This window comes from Panthera pardus, unplaced genomic scaffold (assembly GCF_024362965.1).
Source record: "Panthera pardus isolate Hobbes unplaced genomic scaffold, ASM2436296v1 HiC_scaffold_1, whole genome shotgun sequence".
Lineage (NCBI taxonomy): Eukaryota > Metazoa > Chordata > Mammalia > Carnivora > Felidae > Panthera > Panthera pardus.
In genome coordinates, this window is record NW_026526654.1 from 76,880,799 (window position 1) to 76,897,301 (window position 16,503).

Sequence of the window (16,503 nt, forward strand, 5' to 3'; positions counted from 1 at the left end):
TGGCTATAATAAAAAAGACAGATAATAATGAGCAGTAAAGATGTGGAGAAATCTGATCCCCACACACTGGTGATAGGAATGTAAAATGATGCAGCCACTTTGGAAAAGAGTCTAACAGTTCCTCAAAAAGTTAGAGTTATTATTTGACCTAGAAATTTCATGCCTAGGTATATACTCAAGAGAAATGAAAACACATGTTGGCATAAAATGTTGTATGTGAATGTTCATACTGTTAATCACAGTAGTCAAAAAGTGGAAACACACCAAATGTCCAACAATTAATGAATGGATAAACAAAATGTGAAATACCCATTCAATGGAATATTATTCACCATAAAAAGGACATGTATGCTATTACATGGATGAGTCTTGAAAACATAATGGTAAGTAAAATAAGCTAATCACAAAAGACTACATATTATACAATTATATTTATACGAGATGTCCAGAATAGTCAAATCTATGGAGACAGAAAGTAGATTACTGGTCCTCTAGGCCTGTAGAGGGGGCATGGGAAATTGGGTGGAATAGCCAAAGAGTGTGGAGGTTTCTTTTTGTGTGATGGAGTGTTCTAAGATTGTGATGATGGCTGCATGACTCTGTGAATATACTAAAAATCATTAAATTGTGCCGTTTGAATGGGTCAGTTGTATGGCACGTGAATTATGTCTCAATAAAATGCTACTACACAAAGGTTATCGGGTGACAAAACTGGCCAGTGAATACTTCATGAAGTGTTTAAAATACGTATAAAAAATGGGTAGAGATTTTGATAAGTGATACAAGGGAAGGTGTAGAATGGAAAAATGTGAAGGATATTTCTGGTTAAGAAGTTTGGATATTGGTGTAGGAATGGATGGGTGGATTATTGGTAAAAAGAGCTTACACAGATAAAACATTTTTTTGATAATTTGCAGAACTGACGAACCATAAGTGACCATCATCAACATGAACCCAGAATTCCCTAACTTTGCAAAATGACTAATATTTGTAAGTAACAATAAAGAAATCTGTACAAATTCCAAATCTGTTATGGAAAATATTTGTATTTTCACTCAGTGTATGTGACAGAACTACCATCCTAAAAAAAAGGAGGTACGTTTTATCAGTGGTACACAATTCTATTGTTGAAGTAAATCATTCACTTGTCAATTCATATAAATTTGAGTTAATCTTGAATTTCAGTTAACTTAATAATTATTTGAAGAAATAACTTGGCAAAGTAAGATTCAAATTAAAATGTATATCGGGGTTTTAGATTAAAATCAGTTAAATTATATTAATTAATTACAATGTTTTAAGTAACAATGTAATTAGTAAATTGAAATTTTTAGTTACGTATGGAATCTTAGGTGCTAATTCACTTTGGTGAATCACTACAAACTAAAAAAAGCAATTAAAATAAAGTTAGGTGTTATTAATATAATAATTACTTAACTGATTTGCATACTTCTATATTATAATTATATTAGCCACTTGCTACAATGCATAATAAATTGAGTAATTAATAATCACACACATTTAACTTGCCTCTTGAGATGAACAGCTTGGGAAGAAAGGGAACTAAAAAGTGAAACAGAAAATTGTATGACATTTAAAGCTGTAAAATTTGTGGACCATTTTATCTTTATTAAAACTAGAAAACTCCAAAGAAAATGGGGAAAAAAAGGAGTCAAAATTTAAATAAAATTGTGCTAAAAAATACTCTACCAAATTTTCTTAACTTACCGGAATGATTTTAGAGAACTGATATATAAAACCAAAATTAATTATTGGGCATATTCATAGACTTCTAAATATAGTATAATGGACCAATGTAAAAATTGAGGTATAAGCTGAGGATCTTGTTTTGACATTATTTTAGGAGAGTCTTTAAGTATATACACATGCATATTTAAATATAGTATTTGGTATATTTCAATTCAAACCGTAAACTATGTATTTAAGAGGAAATACATTATTTTATTTACTTTTTAATCTTACACAAGCAAATTAATCTGCCTTGGCCTCTAAAGCCTCATTTGTAAAATTAGGGTAATAATAGTATCTAGGTCATAGGGTTATTGTGAACATGAAATAGGTTACTGCATATAAAGCTCTTTGAACACCGCCTGGTTCTTAGGAAGCCAGGCTAGCTGTTCTTTTCTTTTTTTTTTCTTTTTATAAACAAAAACTGAACCTGTCTTTTAAGCCACCAAATAGAATTAATCTTAACCAAATTAGTACTTTCCTTAGTTTTCTATTCTAATTAGTGTATTTTTTTTTCTTGGAATTTAACTTGACTCATAAGAAATATTGCATATTGACAAATTATAATGCATGGTCTCCTCATTTGTGTGTCTATCAGCAAAACAGGGCTTTGTAAGAACAAGAAAATGAATTAGGCTAATCGGCAGGCTTAGGTTTACCATTATTATTATAAAAATGGTGCCTTCATTCAACGAAACTCTAAAATGTAAGAACTCTTAAGTACTTGTATATTTTTGAAGGTACATTTCTTACATTACTGATATGCAAGTCCTATCACTAAATCATGAGAAGATCAACCTGTAATTTTTAATCCCAGAAATGGAAAATGGGCATTTGTTATCTTACATAGTATTTCCAGACAACAGTATCAGATTATACTAATTTTAGGATGTCCTGGATTTTAATGAGTGTACATCTCCTGTGACACAGAAGCACTCTTTATAAAGGCAGCTTAGCACTATTTGGATATATAGAACTTTAAGTTATATACAAGAAAGCCACTATTATTTAATAAATTTTAGTTTTTGAGACAAAGACAACCAAAAAGTTACATATTTATGTGGTCCACAGTTTTATTAACCTCTTAAATCTAAGAATAGCGGTTTGTAATTAACTTCTAAAAATGATTTCTCTGTGACACTGTAACTATCCCACCAGTCTAGATAATAAACAGGCTTCGGCATTTACAAGATGAACCTATATATACCTATATATTATGCAGACTATTTCTGTTACCTTTACTTCTCCCTTCACAAAACATCCATCCCCTCCTTCTTTTCTACTGCATTCAAAGCTCAGTGTCACATTCATGGATTGCTGTTTTAAAGATGAACATTACTGACCAGATCAGGGATCAATATTTTAGGACAGTTTGTAAGATTTATCGGACACAAGCATTCTGCAAAAATAGTATGAATTAGAACCAGGTGGAAATAGATAGGAGTGGATCTGCTCAAAGAAAAATCTGTTTAAAAGACTGAAGTTAGAAGAGTCTTGACAGTGAGTTGGTCAAGAGCCACACAATTAGGTGTTTAACTAATTTACTGCAAGCATACTTTCATTGTCCTGTAGGTATTTTAACTTAATGTGATTTTGGGAATTTTGTTTAAAGTGTTCATTAATAGGGGCTCCTGGGTGGCTCAGGTCGTGATCTCATGGTTCATGGGCTTGAGTCCCACGTCAGGCTCTGTGCTGACAGCTCGCAGCCTGGAGCCTGCTTCAGATGCTGTGTCTCCCTCTCTCTCTGTCCCTTCCCTGCTTGTTCTCTGTCTCTCTCTGTCTCTCAAAAATAAATACAAGTAAAACAACTGTTAATTAATATTAATAATTACTCTAGCTACCATTAAAGGAGAGAAACATAAAGAAGTTATGAGTCTTTATTGGATTTTGCCTCTGGTAGTACAGGGAAAATCTTTTCATAATAAACTTCAGGGTACCAGCCAAATTTGTATCAACTAATTAATTACTTTTATAACGGAGAGTCTAAACTAAATTGTATAATTATTGAACATATTTATTACCATATGTGAATGAGGAAAGACAACACATTATCTAAAAAGGTAACAAAACATGTTTATAAATTTTCTCTACTTCTTTAGGATCAAGAATAAGACCGGGAAAAGAGAAAACAAATCTTTGGGAAAAAGAAATCACAGACTTCATTTGCTTAAACTTCCAAATGGCCTCAGAGTAAATCTTTGAACTAGTAAAACAAACCACAAAAACAACAAAACCAAAACTTCAACACTTACCTAGGAATTCAAGGCCAACATTTGTTCACAGACTTAGGATGAGTTCCAAATGGAACACGTAATTTTTATGATACAGAAACGTCAGTGACTAGACTAGGTATATGCAGGAGCTGGCATTAGAATAACCTTATTAAACATTTTATAGAAGAGGGAGAATAATGTGCCACCTCTAGTTTACAATTAATAAGAACACCTCTGGGAAAAAGAGAAATCTCTAACTGGTAGAAAACATCACCAGGGGCTTTCTTTTTTCTTTTTAATTAAAGCTTATTTATTTATTTTGAGAGAGAGAGAGAGAGAGAGAGAGGCAGAGAGACAGTGAGAGAGAATCCCCAGCAGGTTCTGTGCTGGTGGTGCAGAGCCCGATGTGGGGCTCCATCCCATGAACGCTGAGATCATGACCTGAGCCAAAATCAAGAGTCAGATGCTTAACTGACCGAACCACCCAGGTGGCCCTCACTGGAGGTTTTCATAAAGCATGCCAGATCATTTTCAGCACACTTCTGGAAACAGAAGTGCTATTTTGTAAACAGAATGATGACTACAAGTCCACTTCTCCACTGGCACCTGCCTCCCCACCGTGGTATGGACTGAAAATACAGAATTGAGGGAAGACTCAGCCACTTTTTGACTCTAAAGCAGGAGTTTTTCACTTGAGATCCAGGATATGATTCTATGGACTGGTTTCCAGGGGTCAGTGAACCCTCTGAAATTGTGTACAAAATTATATGTGCACCTTCGTGAAGCAATCTGTTTTCATCAGAGTCTCAAAGATGGTTTAAAACCCAAACAAGGGTATAGGCCAACACTCTGAGATATCTCTATCCCACATGGTCATGGCAGGTACTGCTCTGAACTCACCTTAGACCAGCATAGGACAAGATGAAAACTGAGGGCAGGCAGGTGAAAGAATGTGGGGGTTAGCAGTGTGGGGATAGAGAAAAAAAAACAGGAATGGGGAGGGACATTCCCAAAAGTGACAGCAGGGAAAAAAATGGCAAATTCGATGGTCTCACGGCTGAGGTGGCTGTTCTTCACAGCCGTTAGCATGTTGGAATCACATGTATGTTGATGAGTCTAGCATTCTGTCCCCCCTTCCAATTATTCAGGCAGTTAGAGAGGACAATTTATGCTATACACTATCTCACATTAAATGTTGCTCCTCATTACAAAGAGAGTAGGTACGGTATTCAATTATTAGTAGTAAAATACATATTTGTTTGGTATGTACTTTCTTCTCTCCAATACAAGAAACGAGATAAAGTAAATGATTAATGTTCACGAGATTCAGCCTCGTTCCAACCACTGGTACAAACTCATTCACCAGGAGACAGATCTCCAGTTCAGGAACTTTGTGTGTATTTATCACTCATTACAAATAGAAGAAAAAAATTTATACATTTACCTGCAAGATTGTCAATTTCTTTCTCCTGCAGCAAGCTGACTGCATCATCATCCCCTTCCAGCATAAGTTCTGTCTCTGCGTTCTGATTCACTATTGCTTGACTTCTGAAGGTTTTCTTGGACTTTACCACATCTTCTTCAGTGCCTAATCACAACCAAAATAATATGGGTGATCATGATTGCTTGGCTTTTTGTATAAAAAACAACCTATTACTTTCTTATAATTTTATGCTGCACTTACATATGACTTCACAATTACAGAATTAGAGAACATTTTCCCCTTCATCTGGTTTGCTTTCAGAATAGCTTTGAGAAAGGTGGGGGGTGTAATCACCTACCCTCATCTCACAGATGAGGAAGCAGGCCGAGAAAGTTCATGTCTCGTGGAGACCTAGGAGTTGGCCTAGGAGAAAGGACTCTACAGACGCATGTCTCGGGGCTCTAAGATCACCATTTTCTATCAAAAATCTGCACCTCCCCACAAACTTGGCTTTCTGATACATAAAAGTACACAATTCTACACAATTGTACTTTTGTGTGAATTGGATAATCATTAGACGAGATCATTTTTTTTTTTTTTAATTTTAAAGTTTCTCTATTTTGAGAGAGAGGGAGAGAGTGTGCAAGTGCGGAAGGGGCAGAGAGAGAAGTCCAAGCAGGCTCTGTAGCCCAAGGCGGGGCTTGAACTCCTGAACCGTGAGATCATGACCCGAGCTAAAAGTCACTTGCTTAACTGACTGAGCCACCCAGGCACCCCAATCAGATCATTTTTGAAAGTACAGAAGTATGAAGAAAACAAGAACGCATCCACATCTGAAGAGAGAAGTGGTTGCCACTGGGAAGCTACAAACAGGTGAAGTTAGGACTAGTACAGACATAAACTGTGCTGCACAATTGCTATTAACAGTTAGTGAAATCAATAGTTTTTCTAAACTGATAGCCTTATTTTGTTATATAAAATAGTATAGAAGGCCAAATATATAAAAACAAAGTAAGTCAGAAAAATTGAAATACAGCCAGAGCTGACCTAGCATTAACATGGCAATCAGTTAAGGTTACAAATTACAACGCATTTGAATCTCTCATGGATCTGATTGCGTAATGGATATAATTCAGTATTTAAATTTCTACATTATATTAAAATATCTTAAGAACAGCCACTTCAGCCACCCGCTTTGGCAGGTGATGATGACTCAAATGATCTGAATAGCAAGTAAACTTATATATATACATACATACACACACATACACACACATATATATGTGTGTGTATGTATATATATGTAAACATACATATATTTTAGCTATCTATCTATATAGATAGCTAAAAAATACCTCTATTTCATATCACTTGAAGGAGGAATTTCTTCTGGAAGAAAATGTAATTTAATGTGTTCTAGCTGTAATATTAGCATATAGGCTTCAAGGAAGCAGCATTTCCTGGGAAAATCCCTACACGTCATTAGGCATGGTGGAAATATTCCTGCAAATGGGAGCCTAATACATCACTCCTGCATGGTGGTGTCACATCAGAGTTCTAGGGGCTGTTATGATGTTTGTGTACATGTGCAATAACTCTCCAAACCTTATCACACCTTTGGCCAAAATTCTCTACAGTGAACAATTAACAATACTTTTGGTCCATTCTCCCAGCCTCAATATAGGACTTTGGATATTAATAGTCCATTAATGTGCGTGATATCTGCTCGACCATTTCCTCAGAAGTACATCTAGCCGCTGTAAAACTTGCATGGGAAAAGAGCTAGCCTTTCATTGCGACTTACACACTTGTTTCTGTCAGCGACTCAGAGCAAATTCTGTTTGCTTAAAACGTTAATAAGTTGGCTCAAAAGTAGAGCCAACTTTGGAGGAATAAAAAACATACGGGGAACACGGTCATGTCATAATAGCACTGTAGAATGTCACTGTCAGAGAGGTACAGTCTGTTATCCTAGCTCTTACTGGATAATGGCAGTTAGAACAGCGTAAAGTGATAGATTTGTTAAAACATATTTTGATAAATACTTCAGAAACAAACAATATTATTGCAAATTGATGCTACGTGGGAGGTGAGAGGAATTAAACAGGTTATATGTATATTCTTTCACAGGCCCACAGATGATTCTTACTTCTGGAATAAAAGCCTGAGGACTGATTACTGAATGCTCCAGAATCTTATCTTAATTTTATTTGGTTTCTTGGTGATATAAAGCCAGTAAAACAGAACTCTTCTGGGGGTAGCTATCTTTATAACTTGTTTGCTTCTTGGGTAGTAACTTAATTTGAGCAACTCAGAGCTTGCATCATCTGAGAACAAAAGACACAAATCCAATGATTAATAACCGAGAAGCCATATTTCTATTAGACATCTGCAGTTGGATATTCCTAATTCCACATTTCCCTAACTGAATGAATCATATCTGGCTTCTCCACCTCTCCCTGTTTTGATACACCCACTTACTTAAGCCACAAACCTTGGGGGTCATCCTGGAAGGTGACTGCCATGGCCCCAGCTCAGGCTCCTGTTCTTTTAGACTGGAGGTCTTCAATAGCTCCCTTATTCACTCTATCCCCATGTTTTTGTCAGAGTGATTATTACAAAGCAAAAATAAATTGATATTTTCCTGCTGAATATTGTTTACTAACTCCTCCCAATCAACAACATTCAATGCAAGTCTTACATGATAGGAGTCAAAATCTAAATTCCTTGGGGCGCCTGGGTGGCTCAGTCGGTTAAGCGTCCGACTTCACCTCGGGTCACGATCTCGCGGTCCATGAGTTAGAGCCCCGTGTCGGGCTCTGGGCTGATGGCTCTGAGCCTGGAGCCTGCTTCCGATTCTGTGTCTCCCTCTCTCTCTGCCCCTCCCCCGTTCATGCTCTGTCTCTGTCTCAAAAATAAATAAACGTTAAAAAAAATAAAAAACAAACTCCTTAGCACAGCTGGTCTAGGCCTTTTATCCTCATTACCAGTTTTGCATTATATTTTCTTACTCCCCCATCACCATTACTGAACCAGTTATAGCTTCCAAAATACATGCTCGGACCTTTTCACCCAGGGCTAATATTATTCCCTCTGTATGGTGTGTTCCTTCATTCCTCCTTTGTTGGGCTAATTCCTATTTGATCTTTCAAATTACCTCCTTTAGGTGCCTTTCTTAGCCAACCACTCTGTGCTTTCACAGCTTACATAGAACTCAACTACACTGTACAGGTGTTAATCTGTTACGTGTTTGCCCTTTCCATTAGATTATGGCCTTGTTTCTGCAGCCTCTGCGCCTGGTACCCAGGGGACATGTAACAAACATTCGCTGAATGAGTTCAAGTCTACCCACTCTGTGTTCCCTTCTCTGATTTCTCTTATTAAAGAAAAAAAATTATTTATTCATTTTTGAGAGAGACAGAGACAGTGCAAGTAGGGGAGAGGCAGAGAGAGAGGGAGAGAGAGAGAGAGAGAGAGAATCCCAAGCAGGCTCTGAACTGTCAGTGCAGAGCCTGATGCTTGGGCTCAAACTCATGAAATGATGAGATCATGACCTGAGCTGAAACCAAGAGTCTGATGTTTAACCAACTGAGCCACCCAAGCACCCCTCTGATTTCTGATTTATTTATTCATTTGTTTGCTTTTTTAGAGAGAGAGCAAGTGTGAGCAGGGGAGGGCAGAGAGAGAGGGAGAGAGAATCCCAAGCAGGCTCTGCACTGTCAGCACAGAGCTCGACGCTGGGCTCAAACTCACAAGACCATGAAATCATGACCTGAGCTGAAATCAAGAGTTGGACACTTAACCAACTGAGCCATCCAGGCACCCCTCTGATTTCTCTTATTTCTTTCTTTATTATTTATGGGGGGGGGGGGCAGGAGAGGGGCACAGAGAGAGGGAGAGAGCAGGCTCCAGGCCCAGGGCAAAGCCCAAGGCTAGGACTCGATCTCACTCCCATGAGATCACAACCTGAGGGAAACCAAGAGTCAGACGCTTAACTGACCGAGCTACCCAGGCACCCCTCTTCGCAGATTTCTTAAGCTAAGTTTGTGTGCTTTTTCCCTTATGCTTCCCCCACCCTTGCAAATCCTACTATTGGAGTTACAGGTATCGGAATTGGCTGTTGGCTTGTTGTCTCCACACAGCCCGAAAGCTCCTTGATCACTGGCAACATGTTTCTGTCTTTGTCTTCTCAGTTCTTAGCACACTGCCTGACACAGAGTGAGCCCTCCTAAACGCTAAACAAATGGATGAACGGAGACGTAAACGTCACCTCTGGATATTTCTTAATCTGAAGATCCTAAGATTTCTCAGAGATTCTGCTTGATCTGCCTCCAATTTGGGGGCAAACTGGAGAATCTGTGTATTTACACAAAGGGAACTTGGTTCTTTACATGAAATAATCAATTAAACCCCTTAAGTATGAGTCAGCCTGATAAAACATGTTTTACCTTGTACACAATCATGTTTAATCTGCTTTGTCATTAAGAAAAATGCTTTACATTACTCTTGTGTTATGAAAATCTACAAATAAAATAAATGTAGTCAAAGGAAGGTAAACTCTGAAATGCATATTAAGCTTTCAATTTTATCATCTCTGGTTTTAAAGTAGTAAAACAATCATGCCTTTAAAAGATATAGAGTAAACTAATCTGTACCAACACACGGAACTTGCCACCCCTGTTGGAAGTGTTATCAGTCTGTAGCTCAGTAAACTTCCTGATTTTGTGGTATCGCACCAAACATTTATCTAAATTAAAGTGTACAAGATCCAAAGGTGCTTTTCAATCACAATATCTTTTATGAATTAGAGATTCATTCATCAAAATTACAGGCAAAAAGAGGTAAGGTCTCAAAGGGCTGTCTCATTACAAGGCTTATAAACACTGTCCTTGGAAAGCATTGGTTGAACACCCAACAAATCAAAATCTGATTGGGAAGAGAATTTATTTGAGATCATCTGTCTTCAGAAGACATGTTGGACTGAGTGCACTTCTTGGCCTCTTTAACCATTCATCAAGAAATTAACAAGCAAATACTACAAACCACGAGAACTCCCTACTTAGATTTGAAAATGTTAATTGTGTGTAAAATTGGATAGTATATGCATATATACTTATTTTCTAAGAAAACATCAAAATGCCATAAGTTGGGAAGGTTCAGAAACAAAAAAATGCCACCAAATTATAGATTAATCCAAATCCAAAGTTACTCTTACATTATTTTCCACATTGTGTTACAAACAACAACTACAGGAAGACATTCTATACCCATTAGATTTCTTAGTAAATATATATGTTTGAAGCGCTGTATGTGAAAATGTTATCTAATGTAGAGTAATCTGTTATATGAACCTAAATAAAGCATCTCTTTCATTAAATTTATTAAAATTTTTTTTAACATTTATTCATTTTTTGAGAGACAGAGACACAGCATGAGCGGGGGAGGGGCAGAGACAGAGGGAGACACAGAATCCGAAGCAGGCTCCAGACTCTGAGCTGTTGGCACAGAGCCCAACGCGGGGCTCGAACTCACGAACCGTGAGATCACAACCTGAGCGGAAGTTGGATGCTTAACTGACTAAGCCACTGAGGGACCCCTCATTAAATTTATTAATAAACAAGATCCATGTGAAACACAGGATATTCTAAAACCGAAGTAACAAGAGAACTAAAATGTTTCTAGAATTGTTTCTATACTTTCATATTACTACTATAATGTATTATCATTAAATATGTTAAATATAGAAATGACAAATTGAAGACATTCACTTATCTTAATAATACTCAGAGAATATGTCCATCTGGAGGGTCAGGACAATCTAGGCAAAAGAAGTTATTTCATTTACCCATCACGTCCTTTTTTAAATTATTATTGATAAATATTAACAGTTACTATAAAGAAAAAGAGCACATTGTAGTTTATTTGTTTCAGAAATTATTTGATGAATATTCTGTACAGCTCTGAAACATCTATACTAACAAAGATAAAAAGTAATTTACAATTGTGGTTTATATACACAATGGAGTACTACGTGGCAATGAGAAAGAATGAAATATGGCCCTTTGTAGCAATGTGGATGGAACTGGAGAGTGTGATGCTAAGTGAAATAAGCCATACAGAGAAAGACAGATACCATATGTTTTCACTCTTATGTGGATCCTGAGAAACTTAACAGAAACCCATGGGGGAGGGGAAGGAAAAAAAAAAAAAAGAGAGGTTAGAGTGGAAGAGAGCCAAAGCATAAGAGACTGTTAAAAACTGAGAACAAACTGAGGGTTGATGGGGGGTGGGAGGGAGGGTAGGGTAGGCGATGGGCATTGAAGAGGGCATCTTTTGGGATGAGCACTGGGTGTTGTATGGAAACCAATTTGACAATAAATTTCATATATTGAAAAAAAAAGTAATTTACAGCCATAAGTAAGCTATAAATTATATATATGTGACTAACACACAGAGAAAAGATATAAACCCATAATAAGCCAATTTTAGCACAGCATCAGCTTCTTACCAGTTTTACGCTATTATTTATTTTTCACTGAGTACAGAAATATGGCTTTAATTTGTTATTTATTAAAAATGATATATGCATGTGTTTATGCATCTATTTACCTATCTAATGTAAATCTACTATTTAAGAATACAATTTCAGTATTAATTGACCTGCACAATTAAATACATGATCTATGACTCATGGTCTGCCCCCTACTTATTTAACCTCACTATTTCATTGGTTTGGTATCTTCACATCTCATATCCCCCAAGAATTGGATGTGTCTGGTCCCAAACATGCAATACTTTTTCAAGCTTTTAAATCTGACATATGTAATTTCTTTCACATGGAATTCTCTTATCTGCCTTGTCCTTCAAGATTCAGTTTAGTTGATTACTCCCTTTTCTGTATAAGCTTTGTATCTAACAAATTAGTCAAAATATATTATGATTTTTTGGTATTTTCTGGATTCTTTCATTTAGGTGTTATCCTAATAAGACTTTAATTAGATATGTGCCAAATACCAAACAAAATGGAAATCAACAAACATTTGTTGAATGAGCACATGAAAATATAAGCATAATTCAAATAGTAATCATTTTTTTATATGCACAATACAGAAGTCACTTGACTCTTCATGTCCTTATAGCTTCCTCAAAAATGAAGAACCTGGGCTATGAGGTTTGCGATTCTTACTTTATTTTTCCCCTCTAACATCTATTAAGAGCATATTTTAAAAACATATTTAGACCAATCTCTTAACTTCAGTTTCTCAACCTGTGAAGGAGGAATAGGTATTGATCCACCAAACTCCTATAGTATTATTGCAATGTTAAAATGAGACAGTGGATATTAAAATACTTTAAAATGTGTGAAGCTTATTTATATAATAAGGTTTCCAAAAATGTTTGTTAAAATTATGGTAAAATAAAAAATTAACAAGAGAGTATTAAAAGAGTTTACTAAGCATATAACTTAAAATTGAAAAAGAATACAGCCAGTATTTTATGGTGTATAATAATGCTTTTAAGATTTATGTAAAGGAGGGGGGAAAAAAAAACTAGGCTGATGTGAGGATTAAAATTAAACAACAAAAAAAAAAAACACCTCAAGATAATTCATGCATGTAAGGTCTTAGCAGAATGCCTAACAAACAACAGGTATTCAACAAATAAATGTTTTCTTTCCTTCAGTTGGGATTAATCTTCCCTCTGCCATGCTGTCATTACTCTGTTTATATTCACTAAAACACAGTATGAGCCTTCAACTCCTCCATTGATTAGATGCTCCCTGAAGACAGGAAGGAGGGCCTGGAGACAGGTGCCATGAAGTGTTTGTGAAACTCAATGGAATGTAAACAGCTTACATTAAAAACTGTTTTTCCCCAATAACCATAATATTCATTTAAAGACATTATTAAATAAAACTACATAAGCATCAATGTATTTGGCATGCATTTGTGATTTTGTATATTGGTATCTTTAGAATGTAAGTATTATTAATATCTTAGACATTCGAATGAAAAGAACAGCTTTCTCAACAAAGTTAGCATCAGAATTTGCTTTAGAGTATTATGTATAGATAATGCACGTAATATATACTTCTCCATCACTGGAAGAGAATGGGCAGAATGGAAATTTAGTATCATTTCAATTTCAGCTAAATGTAACATCAGGAAAAATTCTAATGTTTCTAAACATCTGGAAGTCAATTTTGCAAGATAACATTCTTTTGTGAAAGAGAAATTCTTTCCAATATACACCACTTTACAATATTTCTGGCTTGTAAAATGTGTTTTGACAAAATCTACTCTTATGTAAATAAGATAAAATGCTTCAATTCGGGAGTGCCTGGGTGGCTCAGTGAGTTAAACACCTGACTCTTGATTTCGGCTCAGGTCATGATCTGAGATTGAGCCCCGCATCGGGCTCAGCACTAGGCATGGAGCCTGCTTACTATTCTCTCTTTCTTTCCCTCTCTGTCTGTCTTTCCCCTCTCCTCCAAAAAAAAAAAAAAAAAAAAAAAGAAAAGCTTCAATTCGATGTCAGTTATACCTCAGTAATAAAAATGTGCTGCAATTCATTTTCAAACCTAAATGCTTTTAGAAATATTAATGAGGTATTAATTTCTTGGAATCTTGTAAAACAAAGATTACATTTCCTCATTAAAGCTGAAATCAGAGCACAAATACTATTATAGAACAGTGCTTTTAGTAACTTTAAGTTTAATTTTCACTAAAAGGAAAAGATTTTAAGGTAAATATACCTCTCACTTAATATTATTAGATAGCGACATGTTACCATGCAATAATATATATGAATCAATCTATTACTGAGAACATTATAATTTTGAACATTTCAAATAAGATGAAATTTTTTCTATATTGAGAAACATAGGACTCAAAAACATTTTAGGCTGACCTTAATATAATATAAATGCAGTAGACACATATATACAATACACTTTACTGTAATATAATTTAAAAATTGTTTAAAGTAAATATTTTTCTTTGTAAATACTTTAAATTCAAAATTAAATTTTGCGTTTGACTCTACATCACAGACACAGTATTTCTTTCCTTAAGAAAGAAGGAAATATTTTCATAAGAAATACTGCTGACATAAGGACGAAAAAAATCATGGTTTATGTAGAACAAATTTAAAAAAATCCAAGACTACAGTAGAAATATCCTAATGATAAAAACTGTTACTGATACTGAATAAAAACACTACTAAAAAGAATGACTAAAAATGTCAAGTACCTTTTCTCTCTTCTATACCTGGTGCTGAGTCAGGAGACTCCCTTCATTAACACAAAATCATCTTATGAAAACAACACACTTTAAGTAAAAATCTAAGTGGTCACTGACTTAATAAACATAGATAAAAAAAATCCATGCCATTCAGACATCAAATTCTTCCTTTCTTCATTGTGGCTTTTTAGTCTGAATGCATTAGATTTAATTGTGGCTTCCACTTCATTTTTGTTGTCTGAGAATACATTGAATAATCCAAAATAGATATTATCTAAACTACCATAAAACTAAAAACCCAAGATCCCGGCTTCAAATTTACACTGAACCTGATTCAGAAATGGTAATCCTTGCTTGAATCAATAATTATGTTACTTATGGTCCACCTTTAGCACATCATTGCATCACATAAAATTAGAGTGCCACATCCCTTGTGTTTTTTTTTTTTTTTTACCAATGAAAAACTTGCACAGACTTTGTTTCAAACCGGACAAATGTTGTGTCTGCAGGTAGGCTGTTCTCTGGAAAGCTGCAGGAAAATATTCAGTGGTAGAGTGAAATACAGAATTAGCAATATGGGCATTAATTAAGATAGAGTGTTCACAGAAATTATTCTAAAGCAGCAAATTCTTATTTAGATTAGTTATGCTTGTAAATGATTTACTGGACTGTATGAAATAAAATAAGAAAATGGCTACCTAACATCAACAGTTATTGCTTAGTGGAAAAGGACATCAAGGACACTTGCAAGTAAAAGGATTGGATCAATATTAACGTGATTTTCATTTCATGCTTCCCCAACTCCAGTAAGCTGACAATATACTCTGATTATGTGAACTGCCTCAGAGTAACACAGAAAAGGTTATTAGAGCAAGAGGTGGAAATGGAAGGCACTTTTTATATTGACAGGCCTGCTAATAGAGTATACTGATTTTCCAAGACATGCAATGCATTTTTACAATTTGGTTCTGACAGCAAAAATGGAATTTCATTTATTCCTAATTCAAAATATTCATATGTAAGCAATATTTCTTAGAGCAGACCAACAAAGGGGATATTCTCAAACAGCATTTTTAAACTGAAAAAAAAATGCAATTAAAAAGGTGCAAGAAAATCTTATTGAATTTAAGTGCAGCACTATAGAAGTATAAAATGCTAACTCAATAAGCTTCTTAATGGAGTGAATGTAGAAAAATGCATTCTGTGCTTTTTAAAGGAAATCTGATAAACCATATTTTAAGAATATACATGATAGTAAATGTAGAATCCCTGTGCATTTTAGACTGGATATTACTTGGTTGGGTTTTGATTAGCCATGAAGTTAGGGTAATTGTGAAATATTCAGACTAGGACTTTATTACATTAAAAGTCACATGGCACACTTTACTTATGGAAAAAAAATGCTAAAACATATAGAAAACTTGGGGCAGTTTGGAACCCTGTCAATATCATAAAGAGCAGAGACGATGCATTATTCATCTTTGCGATTATTTGATACAGAGCACAGTGTTTGGGTCCTATGCTGAAGTTTGCTTAGAAAAAGACTAGCAAGAAATAAAGCCATCAAAACCGGCGGATAGCTGCTTTACATGGGTGTCAATGAGAGATTTTTTCCCCCATTTTGTACTTTTCTGGCCTTTTCTAGATTTTCTACAATGAGCATATTTCTTTTCAGGAAGGAAGGAAGGAAGGAAGGAAGGAAGGAAGGAAGGAAGGAAGGAAGGAAGGAAGGAAGGGAGGGAGGGAGGACTAAAACCTTACATGGTGAGTCAAGAGGAGTAAATGGCAGATGAGGAGCAGAATGGAAGGAAGAAAGTTTTGACAACTCTAGGAATGAAAGATGCATCGGGCAACTGAACCAAGGGCTGAGAGATGG

At 35.5% G+C, this 16,503-nt stretch overlaps 1 protein-coding gene across 9 annotated transcripts in view; it reads right to left on the reverse strand.

Annotated features, from left to right (window-relative positions):
• The window catches only part of NBEA (neurobeachin), a 678,493-nt gene that overhangs the window by 219,428 nt on the left and 442,562 nt on the right, over positions 1 to 16,503 (reverse strand). For all 9 annotated transcript variants that reach the window (XM_053900309.1, XM_053900303.1, XM_053900292.1 and 6 more), the window contains one exon: positions 5,407 to 5,550. In XM_053900309.1, the coding sequence (XP_053756284.1) occupies positions 5,407 to 5,550 (144 nt within the window). The remainder of the gene's footprint in view (positions 1 to 5,406; positions 5,551 to 16,503) is intronic.